Source organism: Drosophila novamexicana, unplaced genomic scaffold, assembly GCF_003285875.2.
Source record: "Drosophila novamexicana strain 15010-1031.04,08,12 unplaced genomic scaffold, DnovRS2.1 tig00000387-arrow-pilon, whole genome shotgun sequence".
NCBI lineage: Eukaryota > Metazoa > Arthropoda > Insecta > Diptera > Drosophilidae > Drosophila > Drosophila novamexicana.
Window position 1 is genome coordinate 2,379,837 of NW_020824800.1, and position 27,664 is coordinate 2,407,500.

The 27,664-nt window shown below is 38.6% G+C and overlaps 6 protein-coding genes and 1 non-coding gene across 12 annotated transcripts in view; 5 read left to right on the forward strand and 2 right to left on the reverse strand.

Annotated features, from left to right (window-relative positions):
- Positions 1–5,473: 5,473 nt before the first annotated feature.
- Positions 5,474–12,940, reverse strand: LOC115760189 (heterogeneous nuclear ribonucleoprotein 27C). Of its 4 annotated transcripts, none has more exons than XR_004017581.1 (4): positions 12,789–12,940; positions 10,090–10,873; positions 8,644–9,467; positions 5,474–5,783 (listed from the first exon to the last, which is right to left on the reverse strand). XR_004017581.1 is itself a non-coding variant. In XM_030701419.1 (3 exons), exons 2-3 carry the CDS (start codon positions 10,582–10,584, stop codon positions 8,697–8,699), a joined length of 1,266 nt encoding a protein of 421 aa, XP_030557279.1. In that variant the 5' UTR covers positions 10,585–10,873; positions 12,789–12,940; the 3' UTR covers positions 8,549–8,696. The 4 variants fall into 4 exon arrangements, 1 of the variants encoding a protein (XP_030557279.1); XR_004017580.1 differs by having other exon boundaries at positions 5,474–5,786; XR_004017579.1 differs by having other exon boundaries at positions 5,770–5,786; positions 8,608–9,467.
- A 515-nt stretch (positions 12,941–13,455) lies between these two features.
- LOC115760190 (probable splicing factor, arginine/serine-rich 6) lies at positions 13,456–19,744 on the forward strand. The gene is made up of 2 exons (XM_030701420.1): positions 13,456–14,156; positions 18,667–19,744. The coding sequence occupies exons 1-2, from the start codon at positions 13,729–13,731 to the stop codon at positions 19,004–19,006; spliced, it is 768 nt and encodes a 255-aa protein (XP_030557280.1). The 5' UTR covers positions 13,456–13,728; the 3' UTR covers positions 19,007–19,744.
- LOC115760188 (nucleolar protein 58) lies at positions 14,598–16,606 on the forward strand. The gene is made up of 2 exons (XM_030701418.1): positions 14,598–15,990; positions 16,195–16,606. The coding sequence occupies exons 1-2, from the start codon at positions 14,720–14,722 to the stop codon at positions 16,481–16,483; spliced, it is 1,560 nt and encodes a 519-aa protein (XP_030557278.1). The 5' UTR covers positions 14,598–14,719; the 3' UTR covers positions 16,484–16,606.
- Positions 16,044–16,118, forward strand: LOC115760330. The gene has a single exon (XR_004017596.1). It is a non-coding gene; the product is annotated as a small nucleolar RNA SNORD53/SNORD92 (small nucleolar RNA).
- A 275-nt stretch (positions 19,745–20,019) lies between the features above and the next one.
- Positions 20,020–22,648, forward strand: LOC115759883 (wee1-like protein kinase). The gene is made up of 5 exons (XM_030700998.1): positions 20,020–20,864; positions 20,943–21,279; positions 21,337–22,044; positions 22,111–22,244; positions 22,311–22,648. The coding sequence occupies exons 1-5, from the start codon at positions 20,393–20,395 to the stop codon at positions 22,460–22,462; spliced, it is 1,803 nt and encodes a 600-aa protein (XP_030556858.1). The 5' UTR covers positions 20,020–20,392; the 3' UTR covers positions 22,463–22,648.
- Positions 22,649–23,221: 573 nt separating this feature from the next.
- On the forward strand, positions 23,222–24,108 carry LOC115759891 (DNA-directed RNA polymerase I subunit RPA43). 2 transcript variants are annotated; one of them, XM_030701007.1, is made up of 3 exons: positions 23,439–23,507; positions 23,588–23,819; positions 23,882–24,108. In XM_030701007.1, the coding sequence occupies exons 2-3, from the start codon at positions 23,721–23,723 to the stop codon at positions 24,098–24,100; spliced, it is 318 nt and encodes a 105-aa protein (XP_030556867.1). In that variant the 5' UTR covers positions 23,439–23,507; positions 23,588–23,720; the 3' UTR covers positions 24,101–24,108. The 2 variants fall into 2 exon arrangements, with proteins under 2 accessions (XP_030556866.1, XP_030556867.1); XM_030701006.1 differs by having other exon boundaries at positions 23,222–23,819.
- A 1,181-nt stretch (positions 24,109–25,289) lies between these two features.
- LOC115760260 overlaps positions 25,290–27,664 on the reverse strand; it is an 11,473-nt gene continuing 9,098 nt past the window's right edge. The window contains exons 9-12 of one of the 2 annotated variants that reach the window (XM_030701524.1): position 27,664; positions 27,384–27,539; positions 27,166–27,327; positions 25,290–26,798 (exon numbers count right to left, since the gene is read on the reverse strand). The exon at position 27,664 is cut by the window's right edge and continues 340 nt beyond it. In XM_030701524.1, the coding sequence (XP_030557384.1) occupies positions 25,804–26,798; positions 27,166–27,327; positions 27,384–27,539; position 27,664 (1,314 nt within the window). In that variant the 3' untranslated portion in view covers positions 25,290–25,803. Of the gene's footprint in view, positions 26,799–27,165; positions 27,328–27,383; positions 27,543–27,663 lie in introns of both variants that reach the window. The other variant, XM_030701523.1, reaches the window with a different exon arrangement.

Below are 27,664 nucleotides of genomic sequence, written 5' to 3' on the forward strand. Positions count from 1 at the left end.
GCAAATATTATTTTTGCAGTTCCCCAAATTGATGGGGGTAATAAAAACATACTAATTTCTTTTAGAAACCCCCAAACTCAGAATTTTAACTCTTATTTGGCAGTCCCCGACTTGGAGCATTGCGGTTTCAGAGGCTACTCAAATTTCTTAAGAGCTCTACTCTATTTTTATGGAGAATTTGAATATATATATTCGAAAATTCGAAATTCGAAAAAAGGGTATTCATCGAATTTCGAATTGATTCATTGTTATTCAAATTTCTTAAGAGCTCTTCTCTATTTTTATGGAGGATTTGAATATTTATATTCGAAAATTCGAAATTCGAAAAAAGGGTATTCATCAAATTTCGACTTGATTCATAGCTATTCAAATTTCTTATAAGCTGTACTCTACATTTATGGAGAATTTGAATATTTATATTCGAAAATTCGAAATTCGAAAAAAGGATATTCATCGAATTTCGACTTGATTCATTGCTATTCAAGTTTCTTATAAACTTTACTCTATTTTTATGGAGAATTTGAATATTTATATTTGAAAATTCGAAATTCGAAAAAAGGAGTATTCATCGAAATTCGGCTTGATTCATTGCTATTCAAATTTCTTATAAGCTCTACTCTATGTTTATGGAGAATTTGAATATGTATATTCGAAAATTCGAAATTCGAATTTCGACTTGATTCATGGCAATTCCAATTCCAACTTCTGGATAGTTCTGATCTACAATAAATAATTGTGAAGGCAGTGTAAATAAAAAGAGTGAGTGACATTTATTCTATTTACTTGCAATTTATGTATATATTCAAAGTATTTTTTTTGTTTTTGCTTAAAACTTTTTTTACACACTACATTAATTTTAAACATAATTAGAAATTTGTAATTCATTTCGTGTATTTAAGTACTTGCTTAAAATGAATAAACAATTTGAATTTGAACTTGAATTTCCAGACAAAATAACAAAACAAAAAGCGTTTTATCGATATACTTGTTCCGTATTTTTGATAGAAATTTTCCATTTTCCATTTTCTTGTTTTTTTTTTTTTTCTTCATTTATTAACATCATTTTCTTTGCCATTTTTTAAGCCAATTCAATATGCAAACCAATTCTTGTTTTTCGTATCGTAAATAATATTCAAATTGCAATTGATGTCATTTTCTGAGTACGTGGCATGCCTAGAGCATTATGTACTATATATATATATATATATATATATATGGTAGTTGGGCAACAAATCAAATCCGTCGAGAATTGGGGTTTTGCAAGAAGTAAAAGTTCAAGATCTTATTGGAGGTGTTTCTTTTATCTTTTTCTAGTCGATACAATTAGTATTTAGATACATATACACACAGATATATATACATGTATATATATATATATGCATGTATTGGTTTTATGAAAGAGAGACGTATGTAGGGGGTACGTTGCTATATTTATTAGTATGGTATTTGTTTTTAGCTTAGTTAGCGCTCTGAATATTGTAAGTATGTCAGTTACATTTATACAATTATGCAATTCGGTTTGGATTTGTTTTTATTTCTTTTGTTTTTTGTTGTTTTCCATTTAGTACATGTACATTAAATTGTTTATGTATTGTTTGTCCCTAGTTATGTAGTTAGTTGAATTGTTTGAAATTGTTTGTCACCATCCAATGTTTTATAATGTATTTTAATATGTTGTTCTATTCATAAATTTTTTAATCATTTTGTGTTTTTGTGTTTTTTTTTTTGTTTTTGTTTTTTAGTAACAATGTCCTTGACAGATATTTTGTTCACTTACTTGCATCGCTTATACTCGTTTGTATTTTTGTTTTTGATATTACTTAGGCACTGTGTTCGTATTACATTAAAAAATTAATTAAAAATTTAAATTTAGGTATGTATAAATACATTGTAAAAAATTTCATTAAGTTTACCGTAAACTAAAACCTTGCAACTCTCTCTCTCTCTCTCTCGCTCTCTCTTTCTCTTTCTCTTTCTCTCTATATGTATGTATGTATTTCTTTACTTTTTTCGTTTCGTTTCGTTTCTTATTTTTTTTTTGTATTTTCTTCATTTTGTTTATGTATGTATCTATGTATGTATGTAACTTGTCTGTCTCATTACATAATCAATGCATTTAACGCTGTACCAGGTTCGGTTCTAATGTTAATCTCTAAAAAGTACGAGTAGAAAAGTCTAGAAAAAGAAACCCAAAAAACATTTCATATAATATGTAGCTCTATATATATATATGTGTGTGTGTGTGTGTGCTGTGTGCTGTGTGTGCTGTGTATGTGTGTGTGTGTGTGTGTGATACGTAAAATCTTTAAGTTAACTAAATACATATTATTGCCCGCAGCTAACCCGAGTGTCCATACATTTTTTCACACAAGTGGCAACACTTAATGTCTAAAAACCGTTACATCTGGTTTATAAGTACATGCTATATGTAACTATATGTATGTGTGTGTGTGTGTGTGTCCGCAATAGTTGTGTGTGTCATACAAACTAACTGTTTTAGTTTACAGCTACAGTTACGGCTTAAAGTAATCACTTAGCCTGCCTTAAGTTTGCCATAATTAATGCTTAGATGTGACAAATAAAACAACTATATATGTATTTTAGTACCTAAATAACTTTAGTCGCGCCTTAGACGTTCCCACTATACATACATAGTTAACAGAAATTATGTGTATATAAGTGTGTGTGTGTGTGTGTGTGTGTGTGCTTGTCTGTGTGTGTGTGTGTGTGTGTGTGTGTGTGTGTGCTTGTCTGTGTGTGTGCTTGTCTGTGTGTGTGTGTGCTTGTCTGTGTGTGTGTGTGCTTGTCTGTGTGTGTGTGTGTGTGTGTGCTTGTCTGTGTGTGTGTGTGTGTGTGCTTGTCTGTGTGTGTGTATGTTTCTAACCATGCAAAGTGAACGAAAAGCTCTTCAAAAAGAACTCGAAACTTTACTGAATTCGACGAAAAACAAGAAATGCATCTGTATACGAGGTTGAAGATATACATATACATATGCATATATATATATATATATATATCGTCTTCTAACAATCGCCTCTTTCTAATGACAACAAAACAATATGCAAAGTAAAAGAAATAATTGAAATAAATTATTGGAAACATTTGTAATCCTTACACGAACTTATGTAGGTAGCCTATTCATCTGAGATTCTCTTATATATTTGCTTTGTTTTCATTTATTTGTATTAGGTTTTGGTATTACGAGTTAAGAGTTATAGTTTTTAAGCATTACTTGTTCATCTTATATTCTCCGCTTCATTTGTTGCATTTGTTAACAGTCTCAATTTTGGTTTTATTTTGGTTATTTTGCATAGTTTTTCTGTTTTTTTTTTCTCTTTGTTTTTTTCTTTTTGCTTCTATTATTATTTTTAAACTACATACAAATTAGTTTGTTTTACTATCGCTCGTTTTGCTTGGTTTATTTGTGTGTTTTGTTAAAATTACCATATATATGTTAGATACACATACATACCTTGTGTTTCGAATTAGTTTATGCTTAAAAACGAACCGAAGCCAAGTACAAAATCAAAAACAAAAATCACCAAATGCCAAACTATAAACAATTTCGACTTCTTATGCACTTAGATTCTCCATCAACATCATCGTCATCATCGTCATATCCTATTTGTTAAATTTTACGTTTTTATCTTAAATTGTTCTCTATGTTGTTTCTTTTTAACCTCAAACATAATGCCTCAAATAACAGTTTCAAGTAGTTACAAAAACAAGTACAAAGCATGCACACACAGTTGCCCCAGTTCTGGCCTGGATAACCGTGTGCTTTAAGTCTACATCTGTTACATCGTCTCTGTCATAATCTTATTGTTTTCATCATTATTTGTTTTGTTTTGTTTGGTTTGCCTTGCCTCTAAAAATTTAGTCGTTACAAAAGGTGTCTTAGGTGGAATCGTTTTGTCTTAGGAATTTAGCTTAGATTTCTGTTAAGTTCCTTATTTCAAATCATCATTTTAGTTAGTCTTAATAGGCTAATAAGAGTACAGTGAAACGAATTAGATGGTTTGGTTTTGGACATCAAAAAAAAAAGAATGGATGATACTTTTGTCATTGTATACAACACTTTTAGAAAAACCATCAGTTACTTAGCTTAACTATGATACCAGTCGAAATTGTAAACGAAATAACCATAACTATTATATTCAACTGACTTTAGCAGCTGCGATGTGTAAAACGGGTTGCTCGATCTTCTAAGTATATATCTTAATGATGATTTTTGTTGTCTCAGTTTTTCTTGCTTTGCTCGCAGTTTGCATTTTGGCGCATCGTTCGTAAGTATTAAGCTTAAATGTTAAATGTTATGTAGAATCATTTTTTTTTTATATATATATAGCTATTTCATTGTCAATTCTATTATGGTATATCGGCGAAACTTGACTTGGGCCTACATAACAGAGTTATCAATTCAACAATTTTCTCAAAACATCATTGACTTATTTTTTTGCTATCGAGAAACAAGCACATACTCAAAAACCAAAGCAAATTATAAATCCCAGCAAATCTCGGCTGGGAATACCCGATTCAAACTGCAAAAGAAAATAACAAAAAAAATTTGATATATATATATACATTATGTATATCCGATTCAACATCAATTTGACGAAGAAACTCAAGAACAAAACCAAATACACGAAATGACATCAAAAAACACAAATGCGAAGTCGAAAAAAAATAAAAATAAACAAACAGATCCAATATTATATGCGTGGACATAACCTTTTTTTTCTCTCTCTTAAACGGACAATATGCTTATAATATGTCACGCCTTAACGTATTTTTTTTTTTTTTTTTTTTTTGGTATTTCTGAAGTGAATTTTGCATAAAGTTAGCATTTGTTGAAAGTGCAACACTTCAAAGTTTGTTTGTTTTTTTTTTCTTTTTTGGTTTTTTTTTTTAGTACAATATTTAGATTTATTTTCATTTACTGTTAAATTGATATATTTATGCATATATTTAATGTAAGTATATATAATATATATTTATATATATAATTGTATATAGTAGTTGTAATTACGTTTAGATGCATATATATGTAGTTCATTTAATAGGTTTTTATTTTAAAAATGTTTAACTCTTTAAATCATAAATCGTATGGATTAAAAATGAAATTTGTTTTACAATTAACAGTCAGTGTTTTTTTTTTTTGTTTTCGTTTTTTTTTGTTTCTTGCTTTACGTTTACATTTTCCATTACTTTAATTCTTGCTTTAACTATTTATGTGTATTTCCTTGAATTAGTTATTAATTATAGCATTACTTATTTCAAATTGTTAAACATCACTTCTTTATTTTATTTTTTGTTTTTTTTTTTTAATTTTTATTTTAACTGTTGCTGCATGCAAAAAAAAAGGAGCTCGGTAATAAACAAAAGATATTTGTAGATATATAGATGTAAGTATGCAATTATCATAATCATAATAATAATAATAATAAGGTCTTGCTTATAAAATTACATCAGGTTTTTTTTTTTTTTTTTGCTATTTTTGTTGTTTAACTGCATTTTTTGACCAACACGATTTGCCTTCATTCAATTGGTTGTTTTCTTGTTGTTGTCTGCGCTTTCTGCTTGTTCTTGCATGTTTTACAAACACACGCACATATATATATATTCATAAATATACACATGTATGCATGCATGTGCATATATAACCGTTAAATGTCTACGTTAAGCCTGATACGTTGTTGTTGTTGTACAGCAGCATTTTGCTTGCATAACTGCTGTTGCTGCTGCTGCTGTTGTTGTTATTGTTGTTGTTGCTCGCTTGCTGCCTGCTGGAAAAAACACAGAAATTACAGAGAAAAAAAAAATTACAAGCGGAAATGGATCGAAACTTCTTTCGCTCTACTGTGAACATCATCATCTACGCCACGTGTGCGTCCTCCTGGCCAAGCGCAGTGTTTTTTTTTTGTTTTTGTTTTTTTTTTTTATACAACAATACAATTAGACATGTACAATTTACACACACAGAGAAACAATCTCGCACAAACACACACACGAAGGTCAGCGCACAGAGCTGCACGTGTTTTAAATTAAAGGAAAACAAAAGCAAATTTTTTGTTGGTATCTTTTTTTTTTTTTCAAAATTTTCAAACGTTTTTCATACGTTCCACTTTACTTTGTTGTTCTCTTCTTTCTTTTTTAAATTTTACTGTGTATTTTACGTTAGTTTTGTTTGTTATTGTTTTTTTTTTAGTGTATAATTATATAAAAAATTTAAGCATATGTTTATATGTATATTTGTAATTTAAACGAAATTAAATTAGGAATTTATGATTGTAGGATTTGTTTGCTAAGTAGATTTGTAAAAATTAGACGAAAAAAACACTATGCAATAAATCACCGAAAAATAAAGTAAGGTATATATGTATGTAGTATGTAGTATGTATGTATGTATGTATATTGTAATTGTAAATGTTCGCGTAATCAACAAATTAAAAATTACGTTTTTGTAGTTTGTAGTTGTAATAGCAAAAAATATTACTTCATATTCATATTTATATGTAAGTGTATAAATGTATCTATTAGCGTATATAAGCATATGCATATACATATACATATATATATATATATATATAAATATAAATACATATATGTACGTAAGGTTTTTGTAATATGTAATAATAAATTGTAAAATCGCAATTATTTAAAAATTAGTTTACTTTTTGTTTGTTGTTTTTGTTGTTGTTGTTGTTCTTGTTTACATAACACATTCAGATGATCATGTTTGTAATTAAGAGTAAATAATATATAAAGTAATTAAAGATATATATATGTATGTATATAATCAATAAAATATGCAATTCTCATGTTCATCTCCTCCGCGTGTGTGTGTATGTACGTGAGTGAGGTTGTGTGTGTGTGTGTATGTGGGTGCGTGTTACAGCTTGTGAATACACACGCACACACGCACACATTCTAATTGTTGTTGTTGTCTGCTTGGCAAACGATGAAAATTTCAAAAATGTGCAACGCAACTCTAAGCATCGTTTTTCTTTTTGCTGTTGTTGTTGTTTTTATCCCTCTTTCTCTCTCTTTATCTATTTTCTCTTATGACTTTTCTTCTCTAATCTGCTTTAACTGTAGTTTAAGTTTACGTGTTGTTTCGTTTAAATTTATGTATATTATGTATATATATAATTATTTATATATATATAGAGATGTATATAAGTATGTATATAGTTTTTTTTTTGTTGTTAAATGTATATTTGTTTAGAGCGTTTCGTATTTTGTGATTTTTTGTTGTTTTTATAGCATTTTCATCATAAATCATCTTGTATCTGGTTGTTTTGCGATTCTCTCATCTGGTTTCTTTAACTAAATAATAATTCCAACACTATATAATTCTAGTTTCAAGTTCAACTTTCGCTTACATGCAAACGACATACGACATACGCTTATTAATTAGGTTTCTTTATATATGTAGTTTAACTTTTAGCTAGTTGTTTACTTTACTTTTAAATGGTAAATTTATAAATTTTGTAACGTGTGTTTCTTCTTCATCGGCGCCAAACATCCCAAACATATGTGTTGATGTCTCCATGCCAGGCCCCGGCTCTAGCCCGGAAAATCTCAGCAAACACTTTAGCTAAGGCAAGCATTTTCACAAGGTTCTCTAACTGAATTGTTGTTGTTGTTGTTGTAATTATTCATTTTCCTTTGTGGTCTCTGCTACGCCTTGTCGCCAAAATGTTTGCAATTAATTCGAGCTGGGGGCGCGGCATGTGGGCGTGGCACGATTATCTTTTTCCATTTCCATTGTTTCCTTTCTTTTTTGTTTGATTTTTTTTTTAGTTTTTTTTTTTTGTTTTTTGTGTTTTTGTTGCCAACTAGTCGTGGGGTTTTTACGCTTTAAATGTACAGTTTCGAATTGGTATTTACTAATTTTAGTAGTTAAGGGATGTGTTTGTTTTGTTTTGTTTTTTAAAGTATAATTTCTTATAATTCCTTTTTAATGTTATTCTTTTGTTGGTATTTCGTACACTTTTCTCTTGTGTCTAATTGGCTAAACTTTATACTTTTAAATCTTCACAATTCTATTATTTTGTTTTCGTATTTAATATGCATGTATATGTGGTTTTAGTTGGACTGTTGTTGTTGTTGTTCTTGTTGTTAGTTAGGTAGGACTTACATATATATATCTATATATATATATATATATACATATATGTATATTTATGTGTCTGACGAGGAAGGGAGGGCGCATGAAAAATGTTCTTGTTGCTCTGAGTCGAGAGTGTTGACTGTGGTTTTTGTTGCCTATAAATTTTTACATACTCATTGCTATAGAATGTATATATATATATATAAACGTATATATACATATATATTTTCCTTTTATACATATACTATCTATATATATATATATATATATTAGTCTATAAATCTGCCTTGTTTCGCTAGGGATTTGCATTCAAGCTGATTTCCGTGTTTGTGTTTGTTTCTTTGTTTGTTTGCGTGTGTGTGTTAAATTATGCTTTTAAATTATTTGCTGTGTACACAAGAGTTACATTAATTAATTTCAACAAGTGATCGATCTCAAATAAAAAATATCTTTTAAAAATTATGAAACGAACAGACGACGCTTTAGCTTACAATTACCACCATCTTTTTGTCTTCTTCATCATTCACCTCATGGGGCCACGCGGGATGACACGAGACGACAACACGCACGATCTGGCTTTTTAGACGGCCTGCGAGGCGGCATACGGAGGCTGTGTAGAGCTGTCGTTGCCGTACGCTGACCGCGGGCCGGCGCCGTAGTTGGAGGCGCCCTCCTGCTTAACATAATTGCTATAATCGTAATCGTAGCCGGATCCATAGCCGCCATAATCGTACTCGGAGCCCGATTTGGAGGCCGAGTTGCCTGGTCCAGTGCGCGGCATGCCGCCCACGGGTCCGGTGGTCGATGGTCCGCCAGCTGCCCAGGTCTGGGCACGCGAATACATGTCCGTGGCGGTGCCAGCGCCAGCACCCGGTGCCCCAGTTGGCCCAGCTGAATTTGGTGGCATATTCCACGTGTTCCAGCTGCCGCCGCCCGAAGGTCCCGATGGGGCTCCGGTCGAAGTCGAGTTGTACATATCGTAGCCGCCATATCCCTGGGTCTGCTGTGGTCCAGCATAGTTCGACCATTGCGGTGGTGGTCCTTGGGGGCCAGGTGGTGCGCCCCAGCCCTGATACGAGCCCGGACCGCTATTGCCATAACCATAGCCCTGCTGCTGAGGCGATGTGCCCCAGCCCTGATAACCGGGCATCATGTTTGGTGCACCAATTGGCATATTCAATGGTGGGCCACCCATCTGACCGTTCTGGCCTTGCATCATGTTAATGGGCGCATGATGCGGTCCCCAGTGGCTGCACTCGTTACCCAGTTTACCATAGGCACCACCCACGGCACTGTTGTTCGAGTTCTGTCCTCCGGAACCATCGCGTGGCTCCGCTTTCTTAATTTCCACCTGCAAAACATACACAAAGTTATATTAAAACATATTCAAGCATAGTTTTATATACATATTATACATTATAGTATAGGTATAATTTTAAATTATATTTGATAATTTACTCACTAGTTGATTTATTAAAATATATATTTGTTTTATTGAACTTTTCATTCAAGTTTCACTTAATATGAACGCAATTTTATCGACTTAAATACTTTTCCAGAATCAATACAGCGGTGTCTTCACTTTTTGTATAGTTTTTCAGTTCTCGACATATTTTCATGGCACAGAACGTGCTTCTACGTCAAAACATGGGAAAAAATAGTTCGAATTCAAAGCAATATGCCAAAAGTTAAGCAGTTTCGTTAAAGGAACTCTCGTGCTTAATGAACTCTTCTACACGCATATAACATATATATATTGGATAAAGCTGAGCACAGCAGACAATTTTAAGTTTCATTGTCAATTGATCATTCCTTCATTGTATTATTTGTCGTAAGTTACATACAAAAAAGATAGGTTTTCTTATGACAACCTCATCTTTTTCTGTGATACCTAACTATAATTTATGTTTTATTTTGAATTCGATTAAATGTTAAATCATTAAATATCTATTTTTGTGGCTGAGTTTACGCACCTGCTTGCCATTTAGATTAATGTAACGCTCGTTGGTGACATGCTCCACAGAGGACTCCTCCTCAAAGGACAAGAAACCAAATCCACGTGATTTCTTCTTCTCCTGGTCGTACATGATGACCACCTCGGTGACCTTGCCGTAGCGACCAAAGAAGGTGCGCAGATCGGTCTCCGTCACGTTCGATGGCAAACCGCCGAGGAACACCTTGTAGCCGCCGCCCTTTTTCGGCTTCTGCAGCGTACGGGGATTGCAGGGCTTCGGGTCGATGGTACGACCGTCAAGCGTATGCGGTCCACTCTGCAGCACATGGTTGACGTTAGCGGGATCGGCGAAGGTGACAAAGCCGAATCCACGTGATCTGCCGCTCTCGTTATTCTTCATAACGACACAATCAATAATGTCGCCGAAGCGGCAAAAGTAGCGCGAGAGATTCTCCTGCGTTGTCTCCCAGGACAGGCCGCCAACAAACAGTTTGCCCCTCTCGTCTTCTTCCATGATGTTGTTTTGGTGATTGTGAGCTATTGCGCCGGGTAGGTTTTCAATAATTGACGTAATTTTGCTGCTGTTTATGTTGCACTTGTGGACTTGAAATTGTTGTCGGTGTCTGTTTTGGGTTTTTGTCGCTTCTTGTTAACACTTTGAATTTTACACTAGTTGCTGTTGTTGTTTCTTGTGTTTTGGGATTGGTTTAAGTTGCCAAAGTTTTTTTTTTATTTTTATTTTTTTTATTTTTATTATTTTTCAAAATAATTAAACAAAAGCCACGACGTTTACACGTAACTTTCTAATTATTATTAAAGATGTCCAGGTGTCGGTTGTAGCAAAAGTCATGAAAAATATTTTATGCGTAAAGAAAAAAATGCAAATCGTCAGATCAGTAAAAAGAAATATCAACAGTTAAAAGTAAATCTTAACTAACTCTGGCCACATTGGACGAGAGAACGGATGACAGCAATAAAACAGAGAGAGAGAGAGAGACACACGCACGCACATACACCTATGTACCTTATGTATATGTACAGAAAGCAACCGAAATAGGCACAAATAATTATGAAAGGCAGGTAAGCAGCGCTGTGGACAGCAACCGGCCGGTACGCATGCATACATACATATGTTGTATGAATGCATAGGTCTACTCTACTCTTACTGTCTAACTGCTTTTTCTACACGTTCACAAGTTGTTCGGTGTTTGCAACGCTCTGCTTGCTCTTGTGGTCTTAAGCCGCGCTGGTCGTTGATTGCCGTTTTGTATTTTTTACACTCTGCTACGAGTTTTTATTAACGATTTCTTTTCGCTGTGTAACAACATGCGCTAACGTTGTTGGCGTAGCGATGTCCCAGCCACAGCGTCATTCATTTCACACACACACGCACACACCACAAGTGCCTATCGAAGAGTCGTGAGAACAACGAACTTTTTTTCCCAAGGTAAAAATGGTGAAAACAGAATGTCGGACGGAAGGGCAAGCAGAAAGCAAAGTGCCGGTTCCCCACATTTGCGCGCCATTTATTGTATATTGCCAGACGGTTTTTGGGTAACCGGAAAAACGAGTGCACATAATTTTAAGAATTGATTTGTTCTCGTACATTTAGATATTTTATGCAAGATATTATTTGAAGACAACAAATTATGCGTAAATTATTACGGCGCTTGCGGGACTGTAGGTATATGCGTACGTTTGCAAAGAAAACCATGTGGCAACGCCATGTGCTATGTGAAAGCGAATGTAAAATGAAAAGAGATATGCGAAAAGCAATGCCCTCCAAATGTACATATGAACAAATATACGCTTGATAAATCAACACAAATCACAAATTTTAGAACCAACACGTTTAGAAGTTTTACAATTTATGCTATTGTTACGCGTCAATTATGGGTAATTGCAAGAACTCAAAACAAACGCAGTGAATTGCATGAAATGCGAGAAATTCACCACGAGCAGAAGCAGCGACGGTGGCGGCGCGACGGCAGCAAAATAAAAAACAAAATGGAAGACTCGTCGATGACGACAAAAATGCTTCAACAAAGAAATCTGAAGAACTCAATTTGTAAAACGCAAACACGAGTAATATGAATTGAAGAGAAACTTTGCCACATAAACTATTTTATGGTATTTTTGATTTTATTAATCTTTTTGAGCTAGTTGCACCCATTTGACCGGCGAATACCGCGCACATTTTACACTAGTATTTTGCACATTTCCAAAGTTCGGATAAACTAGTGCATTTTCTTACTACGCAATTTTAAAATTTCGCATGATATTTGTATTTTGCACCGCAATCTTTTATACATACATACGCAACTACGCTTACAAGCACACGTGTCTATGTGTGCGTTTTGTATTAATGTGTGTGTATGCGAATGGCCGATGTATCTTGTGTGTATGTATGTGTTAGTATCCTGTTATACATAGCATTTTTTGTATGTATAAAAATATGAAATTTTCCACTATAATAGGAAAATGAAAACTAAAATATTTTAATGGCCATAAACAGGCATAAATAAACATCTTAACATCAGATGCAAAACATTTCTTCAGTGTTAGCCGCGTCAAAAACTCACATATCAAATCTGTTTTGTACACCAGGCAGCTGCTGCTGTCGTACATTTAATTTTGGAAAGGCAGGCAGACTTCGTTTTTTTTTAAGCATCAAGTTCGTTATGTAAAATGTATATTTGCATTGTTGCTTATGCTTACCGTTTGTGCCAAGTGTTCGTCTGTGGTTTTTTAAGATTTCGCACTGCAAATTCACTAAATTTAAGTGTTTTTTCCTTAAAAAACTAGCTTATAAATAATTGTATGATTTGATGCATACGATATATAACCTAACTTATGATAGAAAACTCGCCACCGCCACGTTTAATGGTGGTAGCCATTCACAATTCACCGCGACACTCTTGTAATCGGTAGTGCACGGTTGTATTTTTCAGGCATCAATCAAGGCGTCAGGGATGCAACTGCACATTGCTTTGTATATATAACAGACTTTGCACAATAAAAGCCTGAGCAAAGAAACAATATTTGAAGTGATCGAAATAATTATCTTTGCTGTCTTCAAATTGCGCTTGCAGCCCTGATAACTTTCATATGATTCAGGTGAATTCACAACTAAGCAAATTATGTATATTTGAAAAATCTATGTCGACGAGACTCCGTTTATTAATTTTAACCTGTAAAGAAAGTAGGCTTAAAGAAAAATCGTCAAATGCGAAACAAAAAGTTGGTCGGCTACGAAGTATCGATAGTGAGTAAACTCACCTCACTAGAAAACAATTATCTATGATGGTTATGGTCACACTAATTGGGGACTGGTTCAATTATTGTTTACATTTTTTTTTTTTGCATTGAACAGAAAAGAACTTTTAAACCAGTTGTTCATTTAGTGAGCAACTCTGTTTGGTTCACTCACCTAACCATTGTGCGAGTCGGCAAAAACAGTTTTGCCGAAATAAATATAGTGCCTAAATAACAAAAAGTCAAAGATATATACATCAAGTAATGAGAAGCTATCATCATTTCGATTAACCGAATGCACTTTTGACAAGGGCAACTAACGCGAAACTTTTGCACTCAAATCGATTTTTTCTGCGCTACTTGCGATTTTCATAGCGCCCAACCAACAAACCCAAGCTAGAAAATGTCGCGGCATCCTAGCGACCGGAAAGTGTATGTTGGCGATTTGGGCAATAACGCACGAAAGAACGATTTGGAGTATGTGTTTGGTGCCTATGGAAGTTTGCGTAGTGTTTGGATTGCACGCAATCCGCCAGGTTTCGCATTTGTAGAGTTTGAGAGCGCCAGAGATGCAGCTGATGCAGTGCGTGGCCTGGACGGACGAACATTGTGCGGCCGCAGAGCTCGTGTCGAGCTGTCCACAGGAAAATACGCTCGTTCGGGTGGTGGTGGCGGCGGAGGTGGAGGAGGCGGTGGCGGCGGTGGTGGTGGTGGTTTTGGAGGAGGACGTGATCGAGGCGGCGGTCGTAGCGATGATAAGTGCTATGAATGCGGGATGCGTGGTCATTTTGCGCGCCATTGCCGCGAGCGCAAGGCTAGACAACGACGCAGGTTAGTGAGCAATTTCATTCATAATTTTGTGTTGCATGCATACGTATACACACACATACATCTATGTGCATGGAATTTGCATATCAAATTTAAAATTGTTTTGAGCGTGGGGAGTTTCGTTGTGTTGAATTACCGCGAGTGCGTACACACCCTGATGTAAAAAATGCGCGCGAATTATTCAGTACAATAGTTCGGCAAGGTGATGGTCGAAACTATCGTATATTTAATGTTTGATAAATTAACGCCTATATAGGCTAACCAATTTGTGATATGAAGTGAAAAATATATAACCCCTTCTGTTTGTAAATAAAAACCGCAAAGTTCAACTCTTCAGATATGCATTATCCCGTGATACAATGATTTGTCGAACTTATCGATAGCTGCGTTGGTTATCGTTATTTTCTTATGCAAGAGCAACACTGACACAAGCACACGCACGTGTTTGTGGGCCTCATTTTGGATTTTTCTTTTACACGCGGCGTTAGACTGAAGAAGGTTAAGTCCGTGTTTGTTGCGGGACAAAAAATATTTTTGACTTAAATTGATGCATTTTCACGTGCACAATGTTTGTGTTATATGAAACGCCGGCGGGCTACGCAATTTTCAAATTGCTCGATGAAAAAAAACTTGAGCAGGTCGATAATTTGTACCTGGAGTTTGAGACTCCCGAGAAGGCCAACAAATTGCTGAAATTGAAGCATTTTGAAAAATTCAATGATACCACAGAAGCACTATCTGCTGCCACAGCTGCTGTTGAAGGCAAAGTGTCAAAGCCGTTGAAGAAGACGCTGAAAAAGCTGCTCGTCGACGACGTACAGGCATCCCTCCTGGTGGCCGATGCCAAACTGGGTACAGCCATCAAGGATAAGTTGGCGGTGCAGTGTGTATATAATACGGGCGTGCAGGAGCTAATGCGATGCATACGCCAGCAGGCAGACAGCTTGCTGGGTGGCCTGCCCAAGCGCGAGATGACCGCCATGGCCTTGGGATTGGCACATTCGCTCTCCCGCTACAAGCTGAAGTTCTCGCCGGACAAGATTGACACAATGATTGTGCAGGCGCAGTGCCTGCTCGATGACCTCGATAAGGAGCTAAACAATTATGTGATGCGCGCCCGCGAGTGGTATGGCTGGCACTTCCCAGAGCTGGGCAAGCTGATCACAGACAATATTGCCTTTGTCAAGACGATCAAACTGGTGGGCACCAGGGACAATATGGCTGCAACGGACTTGTCTGACATTCTGCCCGAGGATGTGGAGCAGCAGGTCAAGGAGGCGGCCGAAATTTCCATGGGTACCGAAATCAGCGATGAGGATGTGCTTAACATCCAATGCTTATGCGATGAGATCATTTCCATCAGCGACTACCGGACGCATCTCTATGACTACCTTAAGGCGCGCATGATGGCAATGGCGCCCAATTTGACAGTCCTGGTTGGCGACACGGTTGGCGCTCGTCTCATTGCGCACGCCGGCTCGCTGATTAATCTTGCCAAACATCCCTCGTCCACGGTGCAGATATTGGGCGCCGAGAAGGCTCTCTTCCGCGCGCTGAAAACAAAGAAAGATACGCCCAAATATGGTCTTATCTATCATGCCCAGCTGGTGGGCCAGGCGAGTCAAAAGAACAAGGGCAAAATGTCGCGTTCCCTGGCGGCAAAAGCCTCGCTGGCCACGCGCGTTGATGCCTTCGGTGAGGAAGCCTCATTCGAACTGGGCGCCACACACAAAGTGAAGCTGGAAGCGCGTTTGCGGCTGCTGGAGGAGGGAAATCTGCGCAAATTGTCCGGCACGGGCAAGGCCAAGGCCAAGTTCGAGAAGTACCAGGCCAAGAGGTGTGTTATGGTTCTACGCTCCAATTGCCCCATTTTAGTTCAAGTAAAAAAACTCTACATGATGATACCACAAAGGTTTCGCAATTTGCTGATTCCACAGTGACGATAAACCTTGGCTGTCTGATTGAGTTTCCAACTTGTCTAATTTGTTGGCCAGCTTCTTAGCTCGGTACACATGTACTCATTTAACATTTTCCATTTTAGCGAGGTGTTTACGTATCAGCCGGAGGCCGATAACACATTGCATGTGAAGAAACGCAAACATTCAGAAGTTGAAACGCCCGTCAAGCAGGAAACAGTGAAACAGGAGCCGGAGCAGGAGGAAGCTGTCGCTGACGAGTCGGAGACTAAAGTTGAAAAGAAAAAGAAGAAGAAGAAGAAGCAAAAGGATGAAGAGGCATCAGAAGCAGTCGAGGCGCCGCCAGCAGAGGCCGAAGAGGAAACGCCAGCGCAGCCTCCAAAGAAAAAGAAGAAATCAAAACATCAAGAATAATAAGCACTTACAATGGGGCTTATTAATAGTGCTTAGGTTTATAGTTCTTATTAGCAGTATATAGTTTTACAGTCAAGATTACACTTTTATTTGTTGTCTACTACATTAGAAATAAAAAATGTAATTTTCAAGGCAGAAATCAAACAATTTGACTTATTTCCCATAGAAGTTTGAACTGTGTTCTGATAAAAGATCGATCCCAATTTCTGGAAGTCTTTTGTCACACAAAACAATTTAACAATTTCTTTAAGTGGGACCCAGTCGCTAAGCATAAATAACTCAGCCCCCAATCATGGCATTTATTGAAGCATAATTGATCAATTTCATTTTTGAGCTGTGCTCGAATGTAGCCTGCATCTTGTACTATATGAAAATATTTATAAGTTCGAATATTTTCAGCACAGCCGGCATAGATTAATCAAAAAAATGTATTTTACTTAAATGATAAATGTAACATTTAACTACAAACTGCGTTCGGGAATGTGAAAAGCCAGGAAAACAAGCCGAGTCTCCAGGCAACAACTACCGACAGTTTCTTATGGGTTTGCAATCCTCGGCCTGATAACTAGTTCTTATGTCGATATACAAAATTTGTACTTTTCACTTTTTAAGCCCTTACAGGAATGTATAAGACAAGGAAGTATTTCGATCCTCCTTCTGATAAGGAAGATGCGCTGAGTTATTGTCAAATTCATTTGTCTGCTTGTTTCTACAAATTATTCCTTCTGTTTTTAAAATATAAACTCGTGAAAGAGAAGACTGTATGATAGCTGCCTTAGGTTTGTTTGTTTCTCAAGATATCTTAACCAAAGCGGGTAATTGCAAGCTTCACTGTACTTCTAACCTAGGCTAAAACAGGCTTCATTGATTAACCATATCATATAGACCCTATAGGGATAATTATTTATTAGAACTATCTAAATATAAGGTATTGCGAATAGCTTTCGAGCTAATATCTTTGAATTTCTTTAGTTGAAACTTCGCAAAGCGAAATAATATTGTTGCAATGCCAGCTTTTTGGTCCACTGTGTTAAATGGGTAAAAGTTCGATTACGACCAAAAGCCTAAAAAAGTGCTTAAGTGCGCGATCAAGCAGAAAATTTACATCAGTCGCCGGTCGAAAAAGATGTCTTGCATCACTCGAGTCGAGTCTGCGGATTTTGCGGTGAGTTGGACCAATCTGTATCCAATATAAAAGCGCACCAGATGCCTGACCAGAGCGCTCAGTTAGACAGAATGAGGGGACAGCTGAAGTTGCTGTTGGTCTTGGGCCTGTTGCTCACATACGCGGCGGCCAAAAAGAAGGAGGCCTCCTCCGAGGAGGAGGAAGAGGCTGGCGAGAAGCATGAGAAGAAGAAATATGGCAATGAAGAGCACAAAGGGGAGCATGGTCACAAGGAGCACAAGGAGTGGGACGAGGAGGAAAAGAAACATCACGAGGAGGAGGATCACGAGCATCATCATGGCGACAAGGGTGAAAAAAAGAAAAAAGAGCACGATGAGAAGGATGAGTATGGGGAGAAGCACGAGCACGGCGCTCACAAGAAGGGCGGCAAGCATCATCAGAAGAAGAAGCACAAGAAGGGCCACAAAGAGATGGAGTACCACAAGAAATTCAACAAGGATGAGTACTACAAGGAGAAGAAGTTCTACGATGACGAGCACAAGGGCGGCCATCACAAGAAATACGGCAAGGAGCACAAGCATCACGAGGAGGATCACGGCGAGCACAAGAAGGGCGAAAAGCACGACAGCGGCAAAAAGAAGGGGCACAAAAAGAGCGAGGGACACTACAAAAAGGGCCATCACGACGAGGATCATAAGAAGTACAAAAAGGAGCACAAATACGGCGACAGCTTCGAGGAGAAGGAGGAGCACGGCAAGAAGGGCGAGAAGCAACACGCTCACAAGCATCATAAAAAGAGCGGCAAAAAACACGGCTAAACAACTTTTATAAAGCTTATTAATAAAATTCTTTAAATATATGAAAATCTCGCATTTTGTGTTCCCATCTGAAAGTTGCTGCAATGTTCCATTACAAACGAATTGAATTTAGTAAATAAATAAATTTTGTTTGTTTAGAGCAGTTTTTTCACATTACAAATTCTTTTAATTATAACCTTACCTGTTGCATATATCAATTTTTAAAATCTTTTCAATATTTGCTGTTCAATTTCTTGCAGAAGCAACTCGTTGAGCAGATCGCGCAGCACATCGAGACGCCGTCGCACTCGCTCCAAATCTGGCACTCGCTCGCGCAGCCGCTCCGCCGGCTCGGTGGGTCGCCGCACCGGACGGTCGCGCGAGAATGGACGGGATGAGAACGGATCGGTGTCACGCTATAGTGACCAGGAGCGCAATGGAAGCGGCGTGGTCGATTCGCCGCCGCCAGTGAAGCGACGATACGATGATGATGATGATGACAGAGATAGGGGCTCGAGATCGCCGTCCCCGCCCCGTCGTGGTTCACCGTTGAGGCGTCGTGGCGATTCCTCCGTGTCGCGCTCCATGTCCAGGGATTAGCGTTGGAAGGATTATCAATTTGGCCATTTACAATAGGGCTCAACCTGCTCCTTCATTCCTGAAACCAACAAACACCCAAGCACCCAAGCACCCAAATTACATTAATATGTTCGTCAGGCAGTAAATCATTTAGTTGCCCACATTCTTAGCTTAGAATATAATCTATAGTTTAATATAAATGCATACATATACTCTACCCTCCTATTTTTTAATCTCCTTCCGATTCCCAATTCAACGCCAGGCAGAACAAATTGTGCGTTTGATTATTTTATGTCCATATCACATTACAGGAAATTATAAAAACAAGAACAAAAACAAAAACTAAAAGAACAACAGATCGAATCCGCCTCCAGAAAGTCGATCTAGTCATGCTGCAGATTACATTTATGTTTATCCGAAGTGAACAAACATGTTTTTGCTTTTTCATATACATATATTAAATACGTACATAAATTATATAGACACATATATCAGGCTAAGAATGTTTTGTATTCAAACAAAAAAGAAGAAAATAAGAAAAGAAAAGAAAAATTAAAGGGCAGCTTGAATCTTTGTAGGAATATGAATATTTCACTTGGACAACTGAAATTCTATCCTCATGTCAATTTTATGATGTAACTTATCACTGAAACCTTTTAACCTTGAATACAGAATGCCCGAAATGATATTTCACTTCAAGTTTGTAAGGTGTTTTTTTAAAAATATTCATATTAATTAAGCAAAATTATTGCAAATTCAGATTTCTCATACATTACGTCATAGTTAAGTATTATAATAATAATGTATGAATTTTTTGAGATGCGTATTTGTATGTAGCAGATGCGTAGAGAACCTACAATACATTAATATTCAATCAATAAATCAAATGCCAAAAAAAATTGGCTGTTTTTTAAATATATGGGGGGGAAATCTACTTTTCAGATAATGGGGATTATATGAATGCCAGTCAGTCGGTTAGAAAGCTTGGCATTATTTTTGTACATTTGTTATTTGACTGTCAACATTTCATAAAATTAAATGTTTCGCTGAAAGTCGTATCTGCACGATTTGTGCGAAGATCTTTCGGTTAAAAACAAAAAATTCAAAAAAATTCCAATGCTGCCAAATATCAGTCAAAGAAACCCTGTGCGTCTTGATGCCGATATAAAACTATCGATATATTTAATAACGCGAACAGGAGAACTCGTACCAGCACTATCATACTGTGATCGATACTCGCATATATCGATATAAGATCAATTGCGCTTCGCATTCCTACACTTAATACTGTTTCGTGTTTTTGTTTTGTTTATTTTTTTGAACTTGATAAATATTTCAAAGCGATCAATAAAAAGTTCAGTTCAGCAATTTGGTGAAGTGTGTGGCAAACGTACTCTTATAATTGCAATGGCAATGGCTTTTCGCTTGTCCAAGCACGAAACGAGCGTCGTCAGTGCGGACGACACTTCGCTCGAGCAGCTCGACTCTAGCGTCGAGATGCGTTCGCGCTCCCCATCGCCGCTTGTATTTAATCCACGCAAATTGCGCTTCGCCGACGACGATTTTGACAAGGATCGACAGGAAAGTCCGCAACACAAAAAGAAACCGAACGATGCCGCGCGAGACATGGACATGTCCCCACCATGCCAAAAAGTACGCGCACTCCGTCTGTTCAACACACCAGCAACGCCAAAGACCATACTGCAAAAGTCAACGAGCAACTGCAGCAATCACCTATCAGCCGCCGCCGCAGCGGTGAATGCCACCAGACGCGAGGAAGTATATAAATTGATAGAACGTCCACGCTCGCTGCCTCTGCACAATCACAGAAGCATGCAACCACAGGACACGGCCAATGTTAATCCCTTCACACCAGACAGTGAGTGCTTTCCTTATTATGCTTGCAAAAGTGTATCCACATTCGACTCTAATCCATATACACATCGCTTCCCTTCAGGTCTGATGGCGCACAACAAGAAGCGTTGTCGCACCCAATTCGGACGCGAGAATCTCAATGTGAGCGCCATGCAGAGGTTTCTGCTCAGCGATCCCGGTGACGAGGATGCCGCACAGGAGACGAACGGCAGCGATCCCTCGCATGAGATACATCAGCAGGCGCCCAAACGATTGGCGTTGCATGACACAAACATCAGTCGCTTTAAGCGCGAGTTCATGCAGGTCAGCGTAATTGGTGTGGGTGAGTTTGGAGTCGTCTTTCAGTGCGTGAACCGGCTGGATGGTTGCATTTATGCCATTAAGAAGAGCAAAAAGCCCGTTGCCGGCAGTTCATTCGAGTAAGTTGCCCCGAATCTCAATCCAAAAAACTTCTTATTGAAATACTGATTCTTTAGAAAGCGTGCCTTGAACGAGGTCTGGGCGCATGCCGTGCTGGGCAAGCACGATAATGTGGTGCGATACTATTCGGCCTGGGCGGAGGACGATCATATGTTAATACAGAATGAATTTTGCGATGGCGGCAGCCTGCATGCGCGCATTCAGGAGCACTGCCTGGGCGAATCCGAGCTGAAGATATTGCTAATGCATGTGATCGAAGGCTTGCGCTACATACATTCCAATGATTTGGTGCACATGGACATCAAGCCGGAGAACATCTTCTCCACAATGAATCCCACGGCACACAAACTGGGCAGCGCTGCACAGCAGCAGGGCAGCCGAGACGATGATGGCATGGATAGCGTATATGAGGAACTGCGCAGCTCCGAGAATCTCGTTACGTACAAAATTGGTGACTTGGGGCATGTGACGTCTGTGAACGAACCGCATGTTGAGGAGGGCGATTGTCGTTACCTGCCCAAGGAAATCCTGCAGGAAGATTATAGCAATCTGTTCAAGGCCGACATTTTCTCGCTGGGCATTACGCTCTACGAGGTCGCCGGTGGTGGACCGCTGCCAAAGAACGGACCCGAGTGGCACAAACTGCGCAATGGCGAGGTGCCAGCTATTCCCACGCTAAGCAAGGACTTTAACGAGCTGATTGCGCAAATGATGCATCCAGAGCCAAACGAGAGGCCCAGCTCCATGTCCATATACAGTCATCCGTAAGTACAAGTTTCTAATAAATATAGATTGTTGATATGCTAATTTCGGTTTATTCATGCCGACAGCATTCTGAGCGCAGTTGACTCCAAGAGTAAATTGCAGCTGGGACTGGAGCTGACGGTGGAGAAGCGCAAGAACGAGATACTAATGAATAAGTTAAGGGAAGCAAAGAAACAGATCAAACTGCTCGAACAGCGTGGTGAGTGTGCACAGACAATCTCTCTTAATCGTCATCATATCTAAGTTGGTGTCCTTTCCATTGTAGTGTCCATGCTGGCTGCAGCAAACACACCGGAACCCCTGGACGGACAACGCTGTCTGCGCTCCTTTACGCGACGCATGCGCACTCCGTTTGTGTCGCATTCTAAATTTAATAATCTGGGTGATCGTAACAAGAATGTCATTGCCAACGTTTGACAATATTTACAATTTCAGCTATACGCCGGCACTAAACTCTTCCGCATTCAAAGTGAACTAAGCTCACATTCTTGTTAATTTAAGCATGTATCGTAGCTATAAGTTGTTGCTAATTTCGATTTGCAAACGCCTCAATATCGTTGAGGGTTCTGTTCCTATTCTATCAACAAACAAAAAAAAAAAAAAGAAAACACCGGATGAATGCTATATCTATATTTCTCAACTCAGTGAAATTTCTTGAATAAAAAAGACGCGTAATAAGGTATTGCCTTTAATCTTAATTTTTTTTTTATAAAAACCCAACATTTTTGTATATATATATATTGAGTTATAACTGTAAAATAGTATGTATTGTTTTCGTAATTAAACTATTTATTATGTTAAATTGAAGGCGAACATTTTTAAGAACATTCCATTCGCGAATAAAACGAATGCTATCCACTTAAATGGCATATATATTTTGTTTTAATTCTTCTCAGATGTTCTACAAAGCAAGAGAACGTTCCAACGAATGCTATTCAATTCAAATGCATTACATATGATATTTGCATTGTTCTCCGCAGTTCTACCACAATCCCGATCATTTCCTGTGTTTGAACATAACAACCCCTAAAAACGCAATGTTTCAATACGCAGAGCTATCGATATATCTGCTATACAGCGATGGGTTGCAATCGGGAAGTGTTTGATTCGATAGTTTTTTATTTTGAGATGTGTAGCGTGCAGGGTTGACACAGTGCCAGTGGCAATTACTCTATTGAGCAACACTAGAAACTCATGTGGTCACCAGTGCTCCAGACAATATTTAAACAGAATGGCCAAAATATTACAGAAATACATAAAGTTTTCCACTTCAGAGCTGGAAGAGTATGCCGCCAACCCGGAATCGTGCGTGCGTTGTGTTAAAACCGACCTGCATTTGGGCATGGGTGCATACGGCATGGCTAACTTCAAACATGCGCTGCACGAGCTGCTCGTCCGCACCAAGGTGGGCATATATGATGCCAATGTGAACGGAATTGTGCTGGGCATCAAGAACATCAAGGTGCTAGGTCAAACGGCAGCGTTACGCGCCGATGATCCCATCATGCACTTGCTTATTAATGCCGACTTCTATGTGTTCAGGCCAGTGGCGGGTGCGGTGCTCCATGGCGTTGTCCGGCACATATCCAAGCATCAAATCAGTGTCATCATCTACAGAGTGTTCAACACAACCATTCGATTTACGAATAAGAAGCAAAGCAAAGAGGGCATTGTCATGGATCAGGAAATCAAGTTTCGAATCAAGGACTTTAACATAGCTAATGTCATGCCCTTCATTGAGGGCGAGCTGTTGCTGGAGGAGACTGATCCTTTGGTAAGTCCAGAAATCTATATACACAACACTGTAGAAAAGTCATAACTCGTATGCTTTTCCAGAACAAAACCATCAAATTTGAAGAGGACGCGGAAACCGAGCATACGGAAACCCACGTGGAGCTAGATGCTCTGGTAGAACTAATCAAAATGGAGCCCAGCATAGAAGACGATACGCCGGCGCCAAAGAAAAAGGCCCAAAAGCGTAAGCAGACTGCAGAAACTGACAAAGTTGTGGAAAAATTGAAAAAAATCAAAAAAATAAAATCAGAGCCCGTGTAGACCTAAAACAAAAACCTGCGTATTGGTACAAACTACATTTAAGATATGATATGAGCAACTATCTAGAATCTAGCCGTTGAGTTTTACAAATACAAACTGTAAATATGTTTAACAATTCCAATCCCAAATCTTAAAATCTTAGCTGCCCACTGGCATCGAAGTGAGAAGCATATTAAGCCCAAAGATGTACAGCCGAAATAATTGCATAGCCCTATTTGGAGTCGTCTATAAAAACAGATTGGATGCAAGACACTCATTGCAGGCCCTGCTGCTCATTCACATACTAATGGGAACTGCAATAGAATGCAGATACTGGAAGCAGAAGCAATACCAACAGAAGGCACCGTTTTCGAAAGGAACAGCTGTGGTTAACAATAAACTTATCACAAGCCGACTACTTTTCTAACTCCTTGACGTCTCCTCGGTATGTGCCATGAGTTCCGAGAACAGAATGCTGTGATTATTGTTGACTCGTCCTCGGTCTGGGTAATATCAGGATACCATTGCTGTCAGATTTGACGCACACAAACGTGAGGATTATGGCATTTATATGTCCCTAGGTCACAGCCTGCGCGCCCAGGCGACCTGTTGCTAAGCTGATAAGGCTGGCAATCCAATCCTTGCGACCATAGTTCCCTAGTCTGAGAATTGTACAATTTACAACATGCATTCTATATCTATAGATGAATTGTTTAAAATAGAAATATGTCAAGTTCAATTAAGAGAAAAAGGCAATTAACCATAAACAAAGATTCAAAAATAGCAAATTTGTACACTATGTTTATAATTCGCAACTGGTTAAGGCGAAGACTTAGTTTGGGCAGTCGAATAAGCAATAACAATTGTTGGTTTTTTTTTCAATATCATAAAAATGCCCAGTATACATAAGTATATTTTATTACATGTTTTTTTTTTTCATACAAATAGATTCAATATTTTACAATACATTTACTCGTAAATACATTATGTGTATTATGTGTGTATATGGTATTTAGTTATAATCATTTAAAAGCTTGTTACTTGTACATATATTTACTTTAATTTATTTATTTATTTTGATTTCGCTATTTATCAAATATATAACAAGCAAATATGTAATAATAAAATATGAAATACTTAACCATATGTCAAATAAATATAAACTATACACACACATATAGAAAACAATCTCAATACGATATAATATATATATATATATATATATAAATATATTTATATAGTTGATGAGGCCTACATATTCCGATTAGTTTATGCACGCGACTCGACTACAAGGAACATTTACATAATGTACAAACAGACAATAAGTACACACATACGCATATTATTAACAAATTTTTGAAAACAACTACGTCGAAGTAAGAACTAATTAAGAAAAGTTGCGGCACTCAAAAAAGTTGTTTTCTAAATTTCAAAAATTTGTTCCAAAATGAGAAGCATCTATTTTTAGAAAAGTTCCTTTTACCTTTACTAATTACTTTTTTAGAAGGAGAAAATTATTCTTCAAAACAAAAAAACTTTCGGAAATTTTAATTCTTTTTCATTTTGTGGCAAATTTTTGAAATTTAAGATAAATCCGCTTTTGAGTACGGGAGAAAGTCGTAGATGGGTTATGGAAAATATAGTTAAAGCGGTTAGGTTCCAGCACTTGGAGCGCTTGCGAGTTAAATTGAAATTCCATAAGCTTAGTTGAGAGCCACATCTGATTAGACAGAGATTTCCTGAATATGTACACGTTTCTTGCCGCCGCCGGAGCTGCTGGCGCCGCCCGCAGCCCCCGCCTGACGCAGGATGCCCATTTGTTGTTGCTGCTGCTGCTGCTGGGCAGCTAGAAAGGAACGCGGCGGAGGCGGCGGTTCTGGTATATCATCGTCACGCATGATGTCCGAATCGCTGCTGGCCGCTGCCTTGACCGCCTCCTCGATGGCCTTGAAGGACATTTGATCCGACGACTGGACCGCGTAATCGAACTGCAGCTGCCCGCTGGTGTCCAAAAAGGAGCCGCGCTTGCTGCCTGGCAACGGATTCGTTTCGACCAGCGCCGGCAGCGCATTGTAGCTGACCATTTCAATATGGGTGCCGCTGCTGGGCTGTGCCGCAGCTGGCCGCGTCTTGAGCAGATCCAGCGTGCTGGTCGAGCACGCCTCCCAGTTGTCCATCAGAAGTGTGGTTTGCGCTGGGTGCGGCTGCGGCGGTAGCTCCACCAGCAGCTGCTCCTCCTTCAGCTGTTTGGTCTTCTCATCGTAGCAGCTGTACTCGCCAAAGACCATGCTCATGCCGCCCTTGGTGTCCACCACGGCGCCGCTCAGCGTGTATGCATCACTGCCCACCGCATCGCCGGATCCGGCGGCATTGAGCTTCAGTATGCTCGAGTTCTTGCTGGTATCGCCATCCTGCAGCTCCTCTTTGGTTTTGGCATCGCGCGCCCGTTTCTCCCGCTGATGATAGATGCCCGCAAAGATCAACACATTGAGTATGAGCAGGAAACAGCCAACGGCCACGGTGGCTATCAGTGCCGTCGTATAGCTTTGGAACTGCTTGCCGCTCAGCCGGCGCAGCAGCTCCAGATTGCCAATGATGCCCGTCGATGCTGTCGCCAGATCCTTGTGCGTCTCCACTTGTGTGTGCTGTGTGCGATTGTCCTTCGGCGCCTGTGTTGTGGTCAGCTCCGATACGGACAGGGCGCCATCGATGCCACATTCTAAAACAAACAACATAGAGCATGTCGCGGAGCAGATCACACCTTAGTTTCTTAGCTTGTAGGATTCGTTACGGTTCTTAAATCTGAGCTGCTTTGATGTGACCAAAGCAATATTAAAATAAATAAAATAATAATAAATCCGAGATTTTTCGTTAAAATGATTCAACTTTCTGTTAAATCCACTTATTCAATTAGAATTTTGTAAATTTCCGATTTGTTTTTTTGCAAGGTGGCAACTCTAACATATTTAACTGGCAGTTAAAAAGCTATCATAACTTTGTCATGCAGCTTAGCCAAGAGGAACACGCAGAAGTGGAGCACCACCTGTTGAACAAAACAAAAGCTTTTCAAATTGTGCACATGTTACCTGTTGTTGCAGTTGCACCTGTGGCGCTTAAAGCATTTGTTGCATTTGTGTTTTCATGCTTTCGGGCAGGTGGCGGCGGGGTAGTTGTGGTGCGGCCCGTTTGTATGATTATGATGTTGTCATCGTCCGCGGGCTTCGTTTGCAGCTGGGGTCGCACAACACCTGGAATAAGTGCACAAAAAGCTGACTTAAAATTCACATACTATCGGTGCGTTTACCTTCGTAGAGATCCCGGCTGTTGAGATCATCCTGGAACTGATGATGCCGCATGGACTGATCGTTGATGTTGAAATGACGATGCAGCTGCGGTATCAGGTTGAGCCACATGGACAGCTTGTGGCCACGATAATGGGATTGAATGTTGGCCTTGTTGCCTGCTGGTGGGCAGAGTTTGTATTTGGGCTTTTAAGCACATGCGACTGTGTGTGTGTGTGTGTGTGTGTGTGTGTGTGTGTGTGTGTGTGTGTGTGTGTGTGTGTGTGTGTGTGTGTGGCTTACC